At 40.1% G+C, this 22,048-nt stretch overlaps 1 protein-coding gene across 2 annotated transcripts; it reads right to left on the reverse strand.

Annotated features, from left to right (window-relative positions):
• Window positions 1-494: 494 nt before the first annotated feature.
• On the reverse strand, window positions 495-18,885 carry RNASET2 (ribonuclease T2). Of its 2 annotated transcripts, none has more exons than XM_054162775.1 (10): window positions 18,678-18,778; window positions 15,991-16,095; window positions 13,870-13,933; window positions 10,741-10,796; window positions 10,081-10,138; window positions 9,190-9,260; window positions 6,633-6,746; window positions 4,485-4,530; window positions 4,220-4,294; window positions 495-1,606 (listed from the first exon to the last, which is right to left on the reverse strand). In XM_054162775.1, the coding sequence occupies exons 2-10, from the start codon at window positions 16,077-16,079 to the stop codon at window positions 1,415-1,417; spliced, it is 765 nt and encodes a 254-aa protein (XP_054018750.1). In that variant the 5' UTR covers window positions 16,080-16,095; window positions 18,678-18,778; the 3' UTR covers window positions 495-1,414. The 2 variants fall into 2 exon arrangements, with proteins under 2 accessions (XP_054018750.1, XP_009904648.1); XM_009906346.2 differs by having other exon boundaries at window positions 871-1,606; window positions 18,765-18,885.
• Between the last annotated feature and the right edge of the window lie 3,163 nt (window positions 18,886-22,048).

Raw genomic sequence — 22,048 nt, forward strand, 5'->3', positions numbered from 1 at the left:
GGCTGCACCTGGGGAGGTTCAGGCTGGATGTTAGGAAGAAGTTCTATACAGAGAGAGTGATTGCCCATTGGAATGGGCTGCCTGGGGAGGTGGTGGCGTTGCCGTCATTGGAGGTTTTGAGGAGAAGACTTGATGGGGTGCTTGGTGCCATAGGTTAGTTGTTTAGGTGGTGTTGGATTGGTTGATGGGTTGGACACGATGATCTTGAAGGTCTTTTCCAACCCGGTTTATTCTATTCTATTCTATTCTACATCCAGTTGGTGGCAGTCACAAGCAGTGCTGCCCAGGGCTCAGTACTGGGGTCAGTTCTCTTTAGTATCTGTATCAATGATCTGGATGAGCGCACTCTTCAAAAGTTTGCAGTGGAAGTGACTGTCGCCCTGTCACAACACTGGTGAGGCCACACCTTGAGTACTGTGCATGGTTTTGGGGTCCTCACTATAAGAAAGAAAGTGAGGTGCTAAAGGCGTCCACAGAAAGGCAACAAAGCCGATGAAGGGTCTCAGAACACAACAACTGGTTGAGGGAACTGATGTTGTTTAGTTTAGAGAAAAGAAGGCTTCTTGCTCTCTGTAACTACTTGAAAAGGCTGCAGAGAAGTAAGTGTTGGTCTCTTCTTCCTAGTAACAATGATAGGACAAGAAAAAACGGCTTCAAGTTACACCAGGGAAGGTTCAGATTGGATACTGGAAGGAAGTTCTTCACTGAAAGGGTTATCAAACACTGAAATAGGCTTCCCAGAATGTGGTTAAATCATCATCCCTGGAAGCATGTAAAAGATCACAGAATTTCAGGGGCCGGAAGGGATCTCAAAGGATCATCTATGTCCATATGTGGTGCAAAGTGACATGGCTTAGCACCAGACTTGGTAGATAATGGTTGGACTGGATGATCCTAAAGGTCTTTTCCAAGACCTGGAGAAGAAATTTATGCAAGGTGTAACAGTGTATTATGTCTGGGAAAGACCTCTAGATAGGTCATTTAACTACTTTTTGTTTCAGTGTTTTCTTTTCACGAAATTGTCATCTTATCTCGAAGAGACAAGAATCCTTTCAAAACAAAGAATGACTTCATTTCCCTGACTCACTGGCAAGAGCCAAAGGTGTCTGAAGCAGCAGACTTAACTGTAACTACTGAGTCACTTCTCTTGAATATTGGTTCAAACAAGCCAAAAAGTCCTGGCAAAGCTGTAAATCTGTGACACAAATCAATACAGCCAGTGTAACTGTTACTACAGTGTGGACCATTCTCTTTTAATGGCAAAAGAAGTATGTTTTCCAGAAGAAATCTTCACAGTATGCTTGTGATACCAATATTGCAAAGCTCTGTTTATAAGCCAAGACAGCTTTCCAAGGTATAATGCTTAAGGGTTTGGGGTTTGGTGCTATTTGAAAATTTTCAAACTCTTAGGGCTTCATATGTGAACTTGAACCTGTGAAGGATAATAGGTTGGGAGAGTATCACTGCAGATAGACAACTCCTCAGTTCCAAACTTCAAGTCAGCTGGCACTGGGTCAGCTTCACCCTTCGATGCGGTGCAGTTTCTCAGCTGGAATTGTTTGGTGAAGCAGAATTCAATCTGACCAAGCGTTTGTGCTTTTTCACCCTAGAAACATGAGGGACGAGATCAGCTTAGTGGGAAGAAGAAAATAAATCAATTCTTCAGATCGATTGCCTTATTTATAGAATAAAGTAATGCATTTTGGGGCATTTGCCACTTGAAAAATGTGAAGGAGACCAGTACCGGAGGCACCCATTCTGAACAACTTCTAGTACATACTAGTCTTAAAGGAAAAAGCAGACAAGGAAACTCATTCCAACAATATAACCTGGGAACAGTTTGGGGAATTTGCCTAACTAGTGAGATTTGTTATGAAGTGTCATGACATTTTATATTAGTATTTACTAAATTTGCACAGTACACGGGAGCTGTTCACCTTAACAATGAACTCTACCTGAATTCTGTGACTATTGGAACATGACCCGAAAGCCATCTTTCACCAGCTCTTCTGCAGCAAGATGGGAATTGAGACAAAGAAGATTCTCCAAAAGAAGAAACTTGCTTTTGACAGCTTGCTTCTGCATTTGTGTCAATAAAAGTAGCAGAAATGTCATTTTTTTTGTACTACAGGAGAGGAAGAAAAATACTGTCCATGAAGAACACAGGAATGCATGGGAGCCTTTCACGTGGGGAACAAAATAAACAAAAATTCCCCCAAATGCTCAGGTGTGACAAAGTGCATATGGAAGAACATTGGTTTTGAAACCACCCAGTGGGACACTATACATACAAGACAAAAGTTTTCGTTGTTTGTTTGATTTTGGCAGGGCTTTGCTTGGCTGGTTGTTTTTTGTTTGTTTGGTGGTGGTTTTTTTGAGGGGTTTTGTGTTTGGGTTTTTTGATTGATTGGTTGGTTGTTGTTAAGGATTTTTTTTTGTTGTTAGAAACTTTAATTTTTAATTATTTTTTTTTAAGAAACCTCAGAACACAGCAAGTGTGCAATACATTTTAAGCATCAAAATATCAAAGGCATTTTTGGCTCAGATATGGTGATCAGTATTTTATGCTATAACACACTGCTGTCAATGTACCATATTCTCCACTGTATCATTATTCACAGTTCAATCACAGGCAAAGAAAAGTAGAAAGAAATGTAAATTTTATACACTGCTGGCTCAAAAGGAAAGACTACTGTAATCCTGAACCACACCAAAATGCCCTTTTATACTTCTTCAGGTAAGTGGCTTTGAGAACTACTTCAGAGAAAAGCCTCTGAGCCACCTTATTTCTGAAATATTTTGTCCATTGAGTTACTTCATGCAGAACATGAGAGGTGCCCAGGGAAGGGTAGATTGCTGTGGATACGAATACCCTAGTCAAAAACAACGGTCACTGGTTCCATCCAGCTCACACTTGTGTCCTGAAGGGTCAAACCCCAAAACACGCTCTAGCCCAGACAATGGGCTAAGCACCTGCAAATGTTCTAACCTGGACAGATCCTGGGGTCCAGATGGTCCAGAAAGATGTGTAGCATGTGTAATTAACCTTGTAAGCACCACCAGTGAATGTGCAAACCTGGACACTTCCTGGGGTCCAGATAAACATGTAGCATGTATAATTAACTTTGTGACACAGCTCTGAACCATGTGTATCCCCAGCCACACTTGGATATGCCCCATCCTATAGGTCCAGTTATCAGGTTTCTCTGTTACCAAAGGGCATTAATTGTCTTGGGACAGTATTTAAAGCAGCCAAGAAGGCAGGCAACTTGCCTTGCTCTCACCAGACAGCAAGAGCCAAATGCCGCCAGAGTAGCAGCTGAAGAGCCTGTCCCAACAGGCAACAACTACACCCAGGCCCTGCACTGGGACCAAGGCAGAAAGGGGAAAAGCTCCAAGAGAACTGAATCCCCAAAGAGCTACAGAAAGGCTATGGCCCAGCGATGGAGCACACAAAGAGAGAGGCCCCGAGCCCTCTCTGAGCCAAGGGCAAGTTCCAGTCATAGTCACAGCATCTGGCAAGATACTGGACAGAGGAACAAGTTATGAGTACCTGGTTTCATATGTGAAGTGCATCACTCATAACCAAATAACAGAACCTGTAAATACACCTTGTAAACAAGTTACAGCGGTGGTTGAAGATACCACCACACAGAAATATTAACCATAAAATACACATTTTATTACAACTTGTTAGTTCTAGTAATTTACTACATGGCAATTAAACACTATTAGGAGTAGAAAGTACTCAACTACAGCAATACCTCCAGTGTGGTGTCTACAGCAGTCAATGTGGAGGTGCAGTTTCAAATCTTTTAGGATTAGTAGACCTTCAAAGCCCAGTGCTCCCTCTTTCTGGGTAAGCATACTAACAGCAAAGTTGTTAGAGAAATAATGAACAGTTCCTCCACTAGCAATATTTCTACATTAAGAAAAGCATGTGGCAACAGTAATATAAACTGACCTCACTGGAGTCACAATGCAAACAACGATTTTTATGAACTCAACCCCAAGAACCAAGTGATACCCAATTTGCAAAGAGTTGTGTACACAAGGAACACCCAGACCCAAGGCTTACCATGCTGCAGATTCTTTCACTCTATTTTTGCCCTTTTTTTATATACAAAAAGTGCTTTGCATTTTGTTTGTTTGGGGGTTTGTTTGTTTTTCAGTTTTGGGGGGCTCAAGGACTGTCTGTGTGTTTGCTTGGGGTTTTTACCTGTTCTGGAGGAAGACATTGGATCTTTGGAGTTACACCATAAAATCTTGTAAGAGCTTCCTTTATGGCAGTCATCTGAAAAATTGTGTAAAATTAGTAAGTCGCAGCACATCTTCCAACAGCTTGTTAAATTCACCAAAACATTTAGATAAAACCTTAAACAACTCTGTAATTTAAAAAAAGATCACTTATTCTCTGGAAATTACTTGAGTCCTGCTGGAAATTACAAACACATGATTTTGTTTTATAAAAACCTGCCTCTTACCTGGTAATATGAACTGCTTGGCTTTATCCCAGCTTTCAGGAGACAACTGAAAGAAAGATAAAGCATTTTTTCCACGGTTCCTGTACACAAACATAACTTCATAATTATTAAACAGATAATCTTAGTGAGAATTTGGCAAGCATTACAGTGATGGGGAAACTTGCCTTCCATTCTCTATCAGGTCTAAGAAAGCTTCCCCTCCTCCGAAAGGCTGCCTCCCATTCAACTCGGCAGGTTCAGGAAGAACTCTCTGCCTCACTTTAACATGAAGAGTTGAGTCTTCAGACAGCTAGGGACAATATTACTGTTACTTGGACTTCCAGAATGCTCTGTGGAGTGCCAGATAGGGGAATGAAGTTTAACTGCCTCCTTTCCCTTATCTTGAGCCATAACCCTGTGGGACAGAGACAGACCTAAAAGGCTGCTCTAGGCACTCTAAATTCTAACACTGTCTGAGCTGTCTGAGGCACACAGCACACTGAAGAAAATGACATATTGTGTGGATCTGGATCATCATCAGTGTCACTGCAGAAACATTTCCTGACAACTATGTTTTTGAAGAGGAAACATTGTTCACAGAAAAGAAAGAAGGTAACTCTCAAGAACCTCTGGACTGAGTACCCCTTCCTTTAGATTCAGTCCTGAGGGAAGTCCACTCCAATAGGTGCCAAATCTGTAAGTTCCAGCTTCTTCTTTAAGGAATGTTCATCATCTCACATGATTCAATCTGTGAGTGCTGATAACGCTCAACACTTCCAAAGTCAGGTAAGATTTAACCCAGTTGCCTACAAAGGTTTAGCTGTTTGTCATCATTTGATACTGTATATATGGAGGCAAATAAAATAGATGGGTGTCCTGTCATTCTTACAGGACTCTGCCTGATGGCCTCTTTTTGAAAGATTGTTTCCAAAAGGAAATTGGTAATCACCAACACATCTTTTTCTCATTCAAGTATAGACAAAGTACAATGAAAACATTAGCAGTCTTTATTCTTTTGAGTAAAGACTAATTTAAGTATGTTCATTTTTATAATGGAGAATTTTCTCTGAGCAATTAACTTCAACATGTTTCACTCTTTATGGTTTTCATAGTTACATATGCTCATGTAGAGTCACTGTGGTCACTGTGCCATCTGTAAAATATTCTAGTCATGCTATCACATCCACTTAGGCAACTAACTTACCAGACATTGTTAACACTGCATATGACATGCTTTTAAACACTGTGCCTAGAAAAATCTTGTAAGGTTTTACAAGACACCTACAAAAATAGGAAGAGGGGTGGGAAAAACACAGATTTCCTTCATGCATATGTAAAATGAATGAGACCTTATCAGGAGATTGCCTGCACAAGATGCTGACAGAACACAAATGGGAGTTTTAACATATGTTTCCATATACAGAAGAATTTATTTTATCTCTCAGGTACTTTCTCTCACAGAGACAATTCATAGTCAACAAAACCACATCAAACATTCTCCTACCCATATCCAGCACTGCTGAGGAAAGGATTCTGGCCTTCTGGCATTTACCTGCAGGCAGAACGTGTATATGCAGTGCTTGTACAAGCCACAATATTCCCATCAAGATTTTTCATCTGGAGTGGCCAGTAGGACAAAGCAAGAGAGTCACTTTGGGGTTGTTTGGAAGGACAGCAGAGGGCTGCCTGCCTTCAGGCAAGGACACCCTCTCTTACTGCTACCTCTCAGCATTTTTGCAGGATGTTCTGCACAATTTGGACTCCAGCTTGTCTTTTCTTCCAAGCAGAGAACTGTCTTTTCTAAAAACAAGTGTTTGGGCCTCAATATGACTCAGAAGTTTGTGTGGGTTTTTTACATTAATTTATAAGTTTACCGGTATCATAACTTTTGGTACTGAGGCATAGCTGATACATGTCAAAATTGACTGGCTCACGTTGTCTAAAATGATGCTGCAAGCAATGCTGCTGGCTTACCAGACTCTAAAGTGACCAGAGATATGTTTCTCAGAGTAGACAACCTGTCTTCTGAATTCCAACATTAAGATGAATCTGTGTCAACACTCATTTCCCCTCTGCCATCAGATGTTTGGAAAGGTTTTTTTAGGCTATATATGAAAGTTTTAGAAACTGTTTTAAATAAGAGGCAGACCACCAAAGTCATTTACATACCTGTTAAGATCAATGTGCTGATACAGTTCCAAGGCTTTACCAAAGTATTTCTTCTGAGAATTAAGGACCTCAAGTGTTGCCGCACAAGTGCCATGTTTCTCCCATTCATGTTTCCTATAGGAGGAAAGTAAAACTTAAGCTGTAGAGAGCATTATTTACAGATGTATGTGCTGCACAAGCCAGTATACTTAAATCAAGTATCTGAAAGGCTATATGCGAAGTAGAACACTGCACTATGAAAGTACTGTGTGTGCAAACAGCAAAACCAAGAAAAAGAAAATCACTCCCAGAATTTCAATTACAGCAGCATCTATATACTTTTTGGTAGAATCATTTACCATGAGATTTTTGACCTATCAGAAGAGTAAGGAAGAAGCTCAAGAAGTCCCATCAGACTAAGAAAAATCATTTCAGACAGTAAGTTGTGTTAATAAATATATAAATGAGTTTGCTATAACAAAAGAAAGCTAAGCCATACAAATTAATTTTTGGGGAACTGCAGAAATGCAAAGCAACGAAATTGGTACAACTCAGCTGTGTGGAAAGGAAGGTGAACCTCAAAAGGATTTTGCTTTGTGTTATGTACAACAACGACAAAGTTCCCCCAGTCACAGTCACACAGGCGTGACAGAAATTCAGGAGCATCAGGTCGATCCAAGGTTTATAAGCAACCACCCAGCTTGAAGACTGGATCATTATTACTGCAGGAATAAAGAAGATCTGTAAAGCACAGGTCCAAGTGCTAACCACAGAATGTAGACTAGGAACAACTGATCCCTTTTTCTGTATCATATGTATAAACTGAATTATCTTCATCTAGAAATCATTTGGCCCAAGAAATTATTAACTACTATAAAAGGTACGATTTCAGTTGATAAATTTTGAGATTCAAAGCACACATAACCCACTGCCCTGTATGAAGGCATTCTATCCTGTCCAATTCAAGCTTGAGTAGCAATGGCCACAGCTCCGAAGTTAATGAGGTGAACAGATATGTGCACCTCATCATTACCTTTAGAGAAGCACTCACAATCATCCTAAAATGACCAGGAAGATTCCTTACCTTCCCTTTTAAACCAGGTTACAATTACAGATAAAGCCAAGGAGAAACAGTTATGGGAGAAAGAGAAACAGTTATGGGGGTCTTGGAAGAGCCCTGGTATCATATGCTAAGATACTCAATATTCATTTTGCTTGTCCCTGCTCTTGATTTTTGCCCAATTAAGATGCCTTTAGTTCACAACAAAGAAAACTCAGTAGTCAGTTTTACTTTCAGATACATATTTCTGTTCTGTCAGGGTTTTTATATTACAGAGTCCTGTTTGTGGTTTTGTTGGTTTTTGCTTGTTTTATTTTGAAGTACCTTACCTGAAAGTAGAAGTACGATAGGATCTTACTGGCTTTCAGTTAGCCTAAAGCTTGCATTTACAAGCTCTAAGCCATCAGTTACAATGCATTTGTCACTTTATTGAAAGCGAACAAGTTGCAGTATTACAGCCTGACTTTTTAATTGCTTTTGTGGAGTTTCTGCTTGTAACTTCCAGCTTTTGGAAGAACTACTATTTGCTAGCCTTGAACTGAAAGGGAAAAAGTTTTGATTGCATCTGTTCATACCTGCTGCCTACCAAAGTATCTCTGCTAATAAGGACTGGTATACACCAGTTTTCATGAACAGGTAGGTGGCCAGGGCATGGGAGGTGCTAGATTCACAATACCTTTTTTTCTTATTTTAATTCCTAGAACAGTTTAAGATGACAAACTTGTGCTGTCACAGAAAAATAAAAAAAAAAAAGTCATGCTCTCCCCAGTACAGGGCAAGAACAGACTACTGGAAGGAGGGAAAGTGAGACTACCACTTTTGACACAAGTTTAGGTTGCCATGAGATGCCTGTGGAATCAGTCTAAGACTCTGAGAACAAGCAAATGGTCCAAATGTCTGATTATTCAGAAGCAAAAGAAACATGGAGAAGGGAAACAATTCTGTTGTCAGATCAAAATCTCCTTCTCCCTTCCTATAAGTCAAGCAGATTGATCTCTAAATAAATTCTCAGACCTCATTTTAGGATGCTAGGAAAGTAAAAGAGAGAATTCTGTAGGGAAGGGGATAGTATGATCCAGCATATCCATTTCCTTCTCTGTGAAGAAGCCCAAAACGCTAGCAACATAGTGAAGCTAGCTGAGAAAACAGACCCAGAAGCTCTTGCAGCTAGCTGTGATGTCCCAGGAGTGCTACTGCTGCTCAGATTTAACATGTCAACAGCAGCTGTTTCGTCCCCCTAGAGAAAAGGGAAGAGAACACATGTTTTTCTCTCTCTCTTTCACTAAGTTTGATTTCCTCCCAAACCTCTGCCATAGCCTCTCTTCAACAGCTGCACTTTGCAGGTGCTCTAAACAAGAAAATTGATTTATTTGGTAAATATAGCTGACAAGAGACACTACTTTCAGTGGACTCCTGGAAACTACTTCCCATGCACAAGTCACCTGAAGAATTACTAACCCAAGCAGAATGTTCTATAAAATAATATCCAAAATACTTTTCAGGTTTTTTTGTACTTACCAGAACTGTGTACGATTCTGAGATGAATGAAGCACATCAGGCCAATAGTGTCTCATGTCTGACATAAGATCCTAAAAATATCACAGTTAGTAAGATTTTCCTTCAAAGGATTCTACAGAAGCTGTGCAGTTATGCAGCTTTTCACATTTATGGGCTCAAGCCTTTTACCCTTGTTTACCATACAACTGAATAAAATACAAAATTCAATTAATTTTTCTAAAAAAGGGGGAAAAAAGGTCTAATGCCCTGGGAGAACGCACAGAAAAATGTACTCTGAACTCTTGCATCTTGTGTGTTCTGGATTTGTGGCAGAAAACGGAAGAGACAACACTGACTACAAGCTCTTTTTCACAGGTACTTTTTGTCACTGCAGATCCACCACCTCTAGAATTGTTTTTAATGAGGATTTGGCTAACAAGTCAAACTGCATGTCTAAAAAGTCAAGTAGGAACAGCTGCTTATGATTACAAGCGCTGCAGTTTCAGGTAGTATCAGAAGTATCTCACAAATTTCCAGAGTCTTTAAAAGAATGTATCTCTCAACAAATATTAAGCAATACATTATAAGCTACAGATTTTACATGTAGTATGTATGCAGAAACAGGTTTAAGCTGTGCCAGGGGAAGTTTAGATTGGACATTAGGAAAAGCTTCTTTACTGAGGGTGTGGCGAGGCTGCCGCCCAAGGAGGTGATGGAGTCGCCATCCCTGGAGGTGTTCAAGCGTGTAGATGTGGCACTTCAGGAAATGGTTTAGTGGCCATTTTGATTGGGTTACAGTTGGACTTGATGATCTTAAAGGTCTTTTCCAGCCTTAATGATTCTATGATTAAATGATTTTGTGTACAAAAGCAACTGCACTCAGCTTTGCTTGGTACATCTGTTCTGTTTTACCTTAATCTCAGTAACATTGAAGTGCCAACTCCTATTACACTCTTCACCTTTGTCAGGCCTAGGAATGAAAAATAAACATGGGGGGAAAAAAAGATGTCTCCTGAATTAGTAATGGCAACTAACAACATTCTACAATATATCATTAGCTCGAATTTTAAATATGCAAGATTATAGCTACAGATTTTATTTTAAAAAGCAAGTAACTCACCAGTATCTACAATGTTTTAGAAGTAAAAATTCAAGACATTAATCATGGCCAAAACATTTCCCATGGAGAAGTTCTTCACTAAGCCCTTGAGTCCCTCTTACTTTGTGTAAAAGTCATACAGGGGGAGCAAATGGAAGGACATGGACCTGATGGAGTGGGTCCAGAGGAGGGCCGCAAGAATAATCATGGGTTGAAGCACCTCTGCTACAAGGACAGGCTGAGGGAACTGGGGTTGTTCAGCCTGGAGAAGAGGAGGCTCTGATGAAACCTAATAGCGGCCTTCCAGTACCTGAAGGGTGGGGAGAGTCTGTTTGCAAGGGCCTGCAGTGACAGGACAAGAGGTTCAAGGAATCATTACCAAAAAAAACAGAGAGAGAGATAGAGAGACTAAACATCTTGGTACAAAATTTGCCTTTTTCCTTTCCTGGCTGAAACAGAAACACTCATCATACCACAGTCCATGGATTGTCCAATATTCTGGAGGGTCTTGGCAATCATTAGTACTCATCTGTGGAAAAACGACACACAGGGTATTTATCTGTCCAGGGATAATGGTTTAAAAGGGAGAAAAACAAAACTCATTCACTGGTCATCCAACGACCTAGTAAGACAGAAGTTTTGCTTGCCCAAACCAGAAAGCGGTCAACTCCAGTTTCTTAAAGCTATCATGGCTTGTGCCACTTAGCAGAGACCAACTGGTATTCAAGTTTTGAAGCAGTTCAAGTGAATACCAGTGGGCATCCTAAAGAGGCAGCACAAAAACAAGACAAAGGACAGGTTCTCAGGTAATAGAAAGTAGCCCGATCCATGATAAATGAATGGAGTTAAATCTGTATTTATCATGTGGCAGCTCTCTGCACTTTTCTCATCAGATCTTTTCAAGGAGTGTAGAGCCATTAAAACAAAACCCATCAAAATAAACTAAAATATAAACAAACACACAACCATCTTTAAGCATCCAGAAGTAGTTTTATTGTTGTATTGTAGGGGAAAAAAGCAAAAAGGAATTGAAATAGGTTGCTTATTACAAGTAAAATGGTTAGAGTAAGATTTTTAAATACTTGGACTTGAGGGACAACAGAATGGAAAGAATAGGAGAGCACATGTACATTCCTATAAAAACCAAAACCAGCCAAAAAGTGAACCACCAACCCCAAAACTAAAACACCCAGCCAAAATTCCCCAACAAACAGCCTGTATGTTAATTATTGTTTAGAGTACATATTCCTGAACAAAACAAACCAACCAAACAAGGAAAGCACGTTCACACATCACAGAATACCATTAGTGTATTCTCCCTAATTATTTTGCTTAGTAATGAGGTCTCTTTTTAGTAAACAGGTTTTTGCCAGTAAATAACAACCTCCTCGTGCTTTCTTCCCCTTAATAATAGTCTTCTTTTTCCAGCTTTGCATCCTGTCTTAATTATGCCACAATGTGTTTTATGTGATGCCAGCACAAGAACAGAGTGTAGACAAGAGCAGAGAGAGGTCTGTAATCTCACTAATTGCCTTCCACAGGCCAGTGGCAGCAAAACTGCAAGCTCTGCAAGACTTCTTTGTTCTGCATTCATTTCCTTCCTCTCCTCTCTTGCCACCAAAAATAGAAACAATGAAACGCAGCAACAGCTGTTTTTCCTGAGTGTTTTCAACAGACACATTGCAGACCAGTATCTCTCCTGTCGTGACACAAGCTCTGTAAAGCTGAAAGAGTTATCTGGCCCAAAACAGGATAAATTAATAGCAATAGCCATCAGCTAATGCATCATTCCTTGAAAAACAACATGACAGCTATCCAGATTGTTCATTTCAGAGCAGTAACAAGAATAGTGCCAGTTGCACTCCTTATCCAATCTTTAGCCATGCTACTCAAGACATGCTAAAGAAAGCCCAGAGTATTTTAAATTTGGAATGAATTCTCTTTTATCACAGCACTAACCTTCTTAGCAGTTTCTTCTACACATTTCATCAGGTGCTTGATGTTACACTGTGTGCTGGCAGAACTGTGAGGTCAATGCAACCTATGACACACTGGTTCACACTTTACATGCTTTGGCCAGCTCCATTCATCCTCCCTTTTAATTCTAGCCATAGTATTTTTCCAATGATCATTTTAATCAATATCATAAAGTCAGCAAACACTAGTCAGAGAAGATGGATACCCCTGCTGCTTCTGCAAAAAACACAAACACTTCTTGTCTTGAGATTCAATTGGGCCAATAGGGCAACTGAAGCCAGCAAATAGTTACCCAATGAAATGGGATTCTGTCAGGCTGCGGCCATAAAAGGCAGAAACACAGGCCTGGTCTGGGAGAAGCAGTGACCAGTACAGGTGCTCTTATCCCAAAAGGAGGCTTGTTTACCCAGACATGTTTGGCCCTATTCTTTTGTCCCTTTTCCCTTGTTACCCTGACTCATGTGGGAGGGGGGGAGGAGAGTGGAACCATGTCTAGACATTCTAGGACCTGCCTGTGTTTGTGCTGGGCCCATTTAGCCCTACCACAACAGTTCTTCATTCTTGTGTTAGTAAGCTTGATCTCATCTTCCATTCTGACACATACCATAATTTTTAACTTAGCTGTATGAGGAGAGGCCTTTGAGTATTCCCAGGACAAGAAAAATGTTCTATTTAGCAGATGGTAGTATGTATTTAATAGCAAAAGGGGCCTAAGTAGTACATCTCTTAGCTGCGTTTTTGACAGACATATGTTGGAAGATTGGGTTGATTTCTGGTTCCCACCCCTCAAATACTGAAATACTGAGACAACTGCCATAACAGCTTTACAGCTCCCTTTTCCCCAACTGATTCTGTATTTGATGACTTACTATATACTGGAGCTAACATAACAAAGTTAAAATCTGTTATGTAGGAGATAGTTCAAGTCTTTAGTTAGGTAAGGCAGGCAGGCCTCCTTACAGGGTCTGAGGAAAGCCTAGGACTGAGTTCACAACCAACATGACATCACAAGCAATTAGGGCATAGAATAGAATAGAATAGAATAAACCAGGTTGGAAGAGACCTTCAAGATCATTGCGTCCAACCCATCAACCAACCCAACCCACCTAATCAACTAAACCATGGCACCAAGCACCAAGTCTCCTCCTGAACACCTCCAAAGATGGTGACTCCACCACCTTCCCGGGCAGCCCATTCCAATGGGCAATCACTCTCTCTGTATAGAACTTCTTCCTAACATCCAGCCTAAACCTCCCCTGGCACAGCCTGAGACTGTGTCCTCTTGTTCTGGTGCTGGCTGCCTGGGAGAAGAGACCAACATCCATCTGTCTACAACCTCCCTTCAGGTAGTTGTAGAGAGTAATAAGGTTACCCCTGAGTCTCCTCTTCTCCAGGCTAAGCAACATTGACAACTGTATCTGTAACACAATGACCCTGTCTTGTTTACTGCTACTCTGGAGCTCAGGTGAAGTAGCAAAAGTTGCACCAAGATCAGTGAAAGCTTTCATAAACATAGAGGCATAAGGAAGATTAAATGCTTGATGGGTTTTGTTCATTCTGTTTTCAACCCTCTGTTGTCCAATACTACCTTTGTCAGGATAAATAAGGGAATACAAAAATCTTACCTTACATACAGTCACTGGCCAATGATGAGCAAGATACAGTTTTTTCCAGATATGAGGGCTGTCACTGGAGAAAGAAAAACAAATCCTATTTTCCTCAATCATTTAAAAAAGAAAACATCTTCAGACAGCAGGACAATGCCTACTCATCAATGCATTGATTTTACAGCTGGTTGTTGCTTATAGATTCTGTTGCAGTATCTGAGAACTCCAAACACAGAGGTACAAAACTAACAAATCACAAAACCAATATATTAAAAAACCTGCTAATACCTGCCCATTGATAAATAAATTGAACTCCTTCCCCTTGCATCCTACCTCCATATGCTTTTCCACTTCTTAAATATGGAAGAAACATGTTTTTCTGTTTTATATTTGAGAGACTGCTTACTGGCAAGCTTTTATAACAAAAATTAAGGTATCTTTGTTTAGGATGCTAAGAGTCTCCCAATTCTTTTTGATAAGTATAACAGCAAAAAAAAAAAAAAAAAAAGGGCATACTATATTCCTGGAACTGCAACTGCTCCTCTAAAATGAAAGACTATGAACAACCACAAGCAATGTAGTTCACACTGCAGGAATCAAATTTCATCTTGCAAGTGCGTCCCACCTTTTAGATAAAAAATACAATTCAGAATAAAAAATAAAAACAATCTCAATAATGCCATCTTCATTTTATAGACATTTCATTTGAACACTACATTCTTAAAAATGCTTTATAATTTCAAAAACATTTAATTGAAATGCCACATTTTTTCAAATGCTTACCATAAATTAAGTAATTCAATAAGTAATCAAACTGTGAGTCTTAAGGTTACCTAAACAAGAACTAAAGAAGGAATACCATGTGTTTGACAAAAGCATTTGTGTTTCAAAGCCTCTTAGAATAAAGAGACCTACAACTCACAGTGGCATTACCATTATCTTATTCCTATGCAGAGGAAAGAGAAAGTCAAAAACATCTGTCTTTGCCCACTTCTACAGAGGCATTTCCAACAATTTGGAGTAGATCTATTGTGGCTAAACTTGAAGCAGATGAAAAACCTGCTTCAGACACACCAACCAATATATTTAGCCATTAAGCAACCACACTAAGTGATCAACTAAAACAGAAAGTGGGGGAAAAAAACCAAAACAAAAATGTAAATTGATCAAATGGACAGTACTATGTGCAGTACTGTCAAAATACATTATTATTTTCTGGAAGCTAACAGCCACATGGCCTTCATTAGTACTTGCCAGAGGTTATACTAACAAAAGAAAGGGGGAACAAGAAAGCTAATTCTTCTTAATGTGAAGAGTAGGGATGCTCCCATGTTATGTAACTTCTCGTCTGCAAAAGCTTAAGCTCAGAACTGGATTCCCAGGAAAGTAATTTTCAATACCTTTCCAGCTTCAGGGATATCCTGCCCTTTTTTACCCTTTGCAGTTCAGTACTGTCTCTCTAGTGCTGCCTCAGCCACCAAGATGGCCAAGCCCTGTCGCAGTTCCTGGGGATTCAAGAAGCCTCAGCATATTGTCTTAAGCTACCAAACATTTGCAGTGTAGCCATTACATGAAGTTCAGCACTGAACTGAGTATTCAGGCTCAGATTCTGTCAAGTGCAACAAGCACCAAAAGGCTGCACAGCACTGATACAGCCCCAGCTGGGATGCTGTATGAGAAGTAATTTTAAATTATTGGAACTGAGAAAACAGCAAGCGGGGGGTGGGAGATAAAAACAAGCATACAATGGATCAGTGCAATAAAAAAATAATCATGCCCTAGAATAGAGACAATTCCAGGGTTTTGTTACAGGTTCCAAAATGGGTTGATTTTTGCCTTTTCTACATCACAGGTCTCAATGACTCATTTAAAGCAAGATTATAAACTTTTTCAAGTGTAACGAATGTAATTTAAGTTCCTCTTTTTTCATGATGACACATTAATAAATATAAAGCTTTTCTTAAGCATGGCTCCCACTCCTTCGGTTAATGCAGATACCTCATTTTACCAGTCACCCTAGGGAAGAATAACACATCAAAAATAGCACATAATAAAACCGGTAAATTTACACTAATTAAACTATCTTGCTCTGCATTTAAGACAGAACTATCAGAGATTTCTTTTTGAAGCATAACTTACCTTTGAGTGAATTTATCCAAAGTACACCAACAACATAATGCCATAGAAAACCAACAGAGAATCCAATAGTGTAGCTTCATAGGCTTCATTTTGTTACCGAAATAGCTGTAAAAGGTATCAAAAGAAGGACTCTGTTATTTATCCAATGCACTAAATCAAAAGTGTGTTTCCCTGCATTTAAACAACTACCTCAGAAAGGGCAAGTAATATTAACTCTAGATTAGATTTACAACCATGGATAAAATGATCTCCTTCAAAGCTGCGCTGGAACTGAAGTATGGTGTTCAAGGATGAAATTCTCTTTAAATACTAAACAATTACTAAAAAAATTATGTTATAAAACCTGCCACAAAAAATAATTAGTTTCTGATCTTGTTATAAATCTGAGACGGCTTCTACAAAACCATGCATGATTGGCCGACTACCTCATGAACCCTAGAAACAATTTTTGCCAAGAGAACTTTCACTTGGCACAGGTCAAAAAAACCACAGCTGCCTCCTGTATCCACCAGCCATTTCACAGCATTACAAATGCTTCCTCCTAGAGCCAGAAATAAGTGTAAATGAACGTATTTACATAGAGTTACTAATGCCTCACCAAACCTACTTTCCAACTTCCTCATTTTGAGAGCCCTATAAAAAAGCACGACATGACTATGAGTGTAACCTTTGTGCCCCCTTCTAAGATGGTTCACTACAAAAGTCATATTCTTTTCTCTGTAAAGTTTTTTAATTAATCCTGTTTTGACACCAGTAAACACACTGCTATGAAGGCTAACTTTGGGAAATTCTGTGTAACTGATCCACAACACATTATAAACAAGAACTATTTTCTTTGTCTGTGACATGGATGGTGGGAGGTTAAAAGTACATCAATCTCACCTGAAAAGCTTCCAAATGATGCACTCTGCAAGAAATACACTTCCAAATCAAAACTGTATTAACAACTAAGATGAAGAAACCACATCCAATTTTAGTAACAATTGCTTCTCTTTACTAAAAATTACACTGGCTTACTAATTCCACAAATACAAGAAAGGAGAGATTAACAAATCTTACACCAATTCTACTCTAACTAGAAGAAAAAAGGGATTTCATATTGTTGGTTAGAACAGTCATGATCTTCCAAGACTTCAAAATAAAGAAAGCTTAAAAATAAAACATGCATACAGACATAAAATAATTATTTGAAACTAGACTATCAGTTCATTTTCACTATAGATAACAGTCCAAAGAATAAGACTAATTGTAGGATAATTCTTGGTCTACTATACTTGGGTAAGAATATACAACACTTGGGTTAGTAATCAAGTCACGACAAGGTCACTTTCAGGTATGCTAGTATTGTTTAGTGCTGGCATCAAAAGTACCTGACCAACTAGGCTTACCAAGAACTAGGGAGGACTTGTAATGTATAGTGAAGAAATCTTTAACACATTTACTATTGTTTGAAATGTAATATATCATCTTGTGAGGTCCGCTGGCAAAGTATGTGCTTCTTTTGGACACTAGCAATTAGTTACAAGTATTCTCCCCTGCCCCGAGCTAACAGACCCCACATTTATATAAAATTTACCGATTTACATGTTTGTTCAGGCATATAGGCTTAGAGAACAGAGAGGCTGCTGAAGAGCACTTATGTGAGAGGGCTCCAACAGTTAACAGCATAGCACGCATGCAGCTATGGGCAACATAAGCTTGGGCAGCAACAGCCTGAGGTAAGAATCAGCACAACAGCTAGCCCGGCACCTGAACCACGAAAATTAACACACCTCAAAAAAAGGCAGTGCACGCTACTGCTACAATGAATTAAACATCTAGAGTTACAAAGCTACACACCTCAAGTATTAATTTCTACAACTCTCAGCTCTGGCACCTTTTACCTTCACAGCCCACTCATGGCTTGCCGTTCATCCTAAGCCCTAGTGCTGGTTCAAGTAATTACAAAAAGTACTTTAAAGATTTACAGACGTGATGTTTATGTCCACTGATACGAGCGGCTTTTTATCAAAACTATCTCAGTACTTCTCTCATAAGACACACTTCAAAGCAGAACTTGCGCCAACAGTGGCTTCCTAGCGAGCCCAGCAGCAGCTCCGTGATGCACTCGGCCCTTCCATAGGCGTCTTGGGCAAGTATTGAGGAAGGTGGCACGCTGCTTTCCTTACACACAAAAGTAGTGCTCTACTTCTAGCAGTGTTGCAACATTTAACTTCCTGACACCATAAAGTACATGCTCCAAATAAACAACCACCGCCTTGTATTACAAATGTATTTTTTATTAATTGTAAAGAACGCAGCCGAGAAAAGAACCCGAAGCAGGATACCTGCAAGCGACCGAAGAATACCGAAGCTGGTAACAAGTGTACAAAGGCAAACTACGAACAGTTTTCCCAACTCGGGGAATTCCTGAGGTTTTTTTGCCTTTCTATTTCCTTCACAAGGAATTTAAGCCTAGGAAATGAAACCTGATACGATTTGAGCTCTTACCAGTCCTGCAAATCTCACCTAACTTAGTGCAAGTCAGCAATTTCACTGGAGGCAACTGGCAAAAAAGTCAACACAGGAGTAACTCGGGCATTTAAACGCTCCCTGCCTCCAGCGCGGCCACCGCAGTGCAGCCACACACGGCTCAGGAGGTGGGAATCAGAAGCAGCGGGGACGCCGAAGCTGTAAGGCTTCCAGACCTGACGCTGCTGCCTTGAACCAGAGATTTCACCCGACCTCATCTTGCAGCTGCTTGGCCCCGCCTGGGCCCCACGGGCCCGCGTTACCTTGCACCGGCTCCTCCGCGGCCCGGTTCTCTCTGCAGGGCTGTGCGCACGGACGCGCACCCGACAGGTCTGACCTCGTACAGCCAGAGCCTCGGTAGAAGCTGCAAGTGACACGGACAGAGAAACAAAGCAACTCCGCACCCCACACACCTCCCACTGCCCCACGGCGAAGAGTCGCCTGGCTCTTCCGCAAGGCCGCACGGGACCCGCCCCGCCTCCCGCCGGCAACAGCTGCTTGGTGGCTTCCCCCGGCCTGCACCGAGACGTGCTGTCGGCCCTCCCGCCCGTCCGCCGGCCCCGCCTTGCTCTGGGAAGCTCGGTGAGCGACGGCGCTAGGCAGCGGGCAAGCGCCGCTGGAGCCGGCCGCGCCGGGGAGAGGGAGCGGTCCTGTGGAAGCGCGGGCAAGGCAGAAGGCTGCTCTAGAGGACATCATCATAATGTTTTGGCTTGCTCTTCTTTATAATATTCTATAAGTATTTGTATTTCCTCATGAAAAATTATGCAGAGCAGAGGTCTTCAGGAATACAATAAAGACAGTCCGCATTTTTAAGTAGCCTACTCAAAAGTCAAATAGAGAACTATTGACCGAAGCAAGCCCAGTAAAGGGAACAGAGGAAAGCTGACACACGCATCCGTGGCATACTTCTGCAAAATAGTGAGGGAAGTTTGAAATGGGAACACTTGTGTTTGGGAAGAACAGGAAGTTTCTGAGGAAGAAGGAACTCAAAGGAATGACTAAAAAGTATCCCGGGTGGGACTTGGTTCAGAGTTTCTTAGTGCTATGGAAGGGCATAAAACAGATTCAAGCGCTTCTTCCCCTGCTGATGCATGAATCACAAACGCAAAGCATGATTATTCATTACTGTTGCAAAGTTTTGAACTAGGGGGTATATGTCACAACCATCCTCCCTTAATGTGCTTCAGAAATATGTGGGCAGATCCACAAGCAAAACAACATTTGTTTTGAACAGATTAATTACAATCTGTGCAATAAGGTTTTTGTTCAAAATTACTGTATTATTCACTGGTAAAAATTTGTTAGTTATATTTACACATTTACACAGCAAGATGAAAGATGAGTCAAAACTCATCTTTGCCCACCTCTGTGGAAACATGAAAATACTGGATGGAAGGCGTGATCGGTCTACTGTTGTCTGTAACAGTGCTGTCTTTCACAGTGTCTGAGAGGTATCGAAAGTTTCAGATACTTTGTTGTAGCGTTAAAATAGTGAAGCTCTCCAAATCCTTGTGTTTAGAACTGCTCCTCCTCCTCCTGCTCCTGAGGGCATCAACACTCCATCTGGCACTGAAGTCCTTCTCAATACCCCTAAGGAGTCTGTAGGCATGGACTCCAAGTTATTCTTTCTGCCTGAGATTTTCTCTTTGCAGACTAGGAATGAAAAGAGTGGGCTACACTGCATGTATACTCTTATGTTTCAGCATTAGTCCTGTTTTGAGGTGCAATAAGAGTTTATATTCTGAAGCTGCTAAATTAATTTCACTTCATGAAAACTAAGCCCAAAGACAAGTTTCCTTTTAAGGTGGTTTTAAGGAGAGATCCACAGGTACTGAAAAAAAAAAAAAAAAAAGTAGGTTCTTAAGGTATTAAGACAAGGAAGACATTTTTGTTTCATGCTTTCATTACAATATAGCACATGTTAATGAAGGCTGTTATTAAAGAGAATGTTTTTGAGGAAATAGGAGAAATATAGACAATGGAGAGCTACACTGGATAGCTATCTCCTCAAGGCTTTCCATTTAATATCTATGTACTGGAAACAAGAAAATTTTTAATCAAACATGTCAGGTGCAGATGCTGACATTTATGAGACAGCCCAGGTCTACTTTTAGTGTTTCCAACCGTTTGATGTTAAGACTATAAAATGTTCTGCTTTCAGTAAGTTTGTTACCTCAGTAATGTGAATAGCTGTTGTTGCAACCTCCTTGAAGAATAATACCAAGTATAATAAGCCTGCTTTCTCAAATAAGAATTTGTGAAACAAAAATACATTCATCTTTCATCAGTAGTTGGCAGATAGACCATCTTCATGTAAGTCAGAATACTGTGGATTGTTGACAAGCATATATAAATACCCAGATTGTGCCAAGACTTAATTTAATAATTGCTGCCTGAAATTTAGTGTTTCTTCTATGTTCTGACACTTGGTTATATTAAAAGCAAGATTTAGGTGCATTGGTCAGTTCAAGCTATACTTTATCCGACTGGTAGCCTCCACTCACATCCATGGAATTATGAACAACATAAGAGACTGTTCATAAGGAGCAAGGCAGAAATAATTTACCTTGTGAATCATAATGAAATGACAAGAAAGTAATATGCAGAGGCCATGGAAGCTGTTTGGGCCTTTGACTTTTCCTGAATTGTTGCAACATCCACACTTGGATACAAGATCTGCTGCAGCTGTTCCCCAAGTCAACAGGCTGGCTGTGTGATATGAAACTCAGCATTTGTCCCCTGTGTCCTGCATTGTGGGGATGTGGCTCCACAGATTTACACACACTCAAATCTAGGACAAAAGCACATATAAGCTTAGAATACTCTTCTGAACTGGGGTAAAACTGTAAGGTATTGATGGGCTAGAGCCTGAGAGTCGAACAGAACTTTTAATACTCTGTATAATTAATTCTGAGAAAAGTATTGTAGTGAAAAATAACAGATCTCATATGAGAATTTATCATTAAAGTTATTATGCTCTTTTATTTCAGTATTGAGTACTCTCTCCTGATCACTCTATTGACAGTCATGATGCTATGACCAGAAATTGGTGGAAAAGTCAGGAAATGTCAGAACATTTGAAAAGTTTAATTTTTTTTTCCAGGGAAAACAATATTTTCCTTAAAAAAAAATCTGAAAAAAACATAGTTTATATGCTGAAATGTGGTGCCTGGGGAAAAAAAAAATCCAAAATGAGGCTGGCATGATTCATCTTTAAAGATTTTATATGAAACACTTCAGAACACTTATTTACAGCATCCAACAGTTTACATTGATTGGGATTTAAGAGTCGATATACAGATTTCCAAATTCTGTCTCTTTAACACAATGTGCTGTGTTACTCTAAGTAGTCCCACTGCACAATGGAAAAAAACAAATCCAGCTATACTTTATTATTGTGTCTTGATAAGACACTTAAAGTACTTTGAGCAGATGCACAAACTTTGAATGTATGTATATTCCCATGTCCTAAATAGACATCTCATGCATGATTTTGCAAGGTGAGGTTGATTTAAATTGTGTAAGAGCCTGTAGAGATGCCACCACA

The sequence above is a fragment of the Dryobates pubescens genome, chromosome 6 (assembly GCF_014839835.1).
Source record: "Dryobates pubescens isolate bDryPub1 chromosome 6, bDryPub1.pri, whole genome shotgun sequence".
Lineage (NCBI taxonomy): Eukaryota > Metazoa > Chordata > Aves > Piciformes > Picidae > Dryobates > Dryobates pubescens.

What these genes read in the sequence shown, in the direction of transcription:
- RNASET2 (XM_054162775.1), bottom strand. Translation starts at nt 16,079, where the DNA reads ATGAAGCCTATGAAGCTACACTATTGGATTCTCTGTTGGTTTTCTATG. An exon ending in CAGAATCGTACACAGTTCTG is followed by an intron (nt 6,747 to 9,189) that starts GTAAGTACAAAA and finishes TTCCTCCTATAG; the next exon opens with GAAACATGAATGGGAGAAAC. An exon ending in CAGCACATTGATCTTAACAG is followed by an intron (nt 4,531 to 6,632) that starts GTATGTAAATGA and finishes TCTTTCTTTCAG; the next exon opens with TTGTCTCCTGAAAGCTGGGA.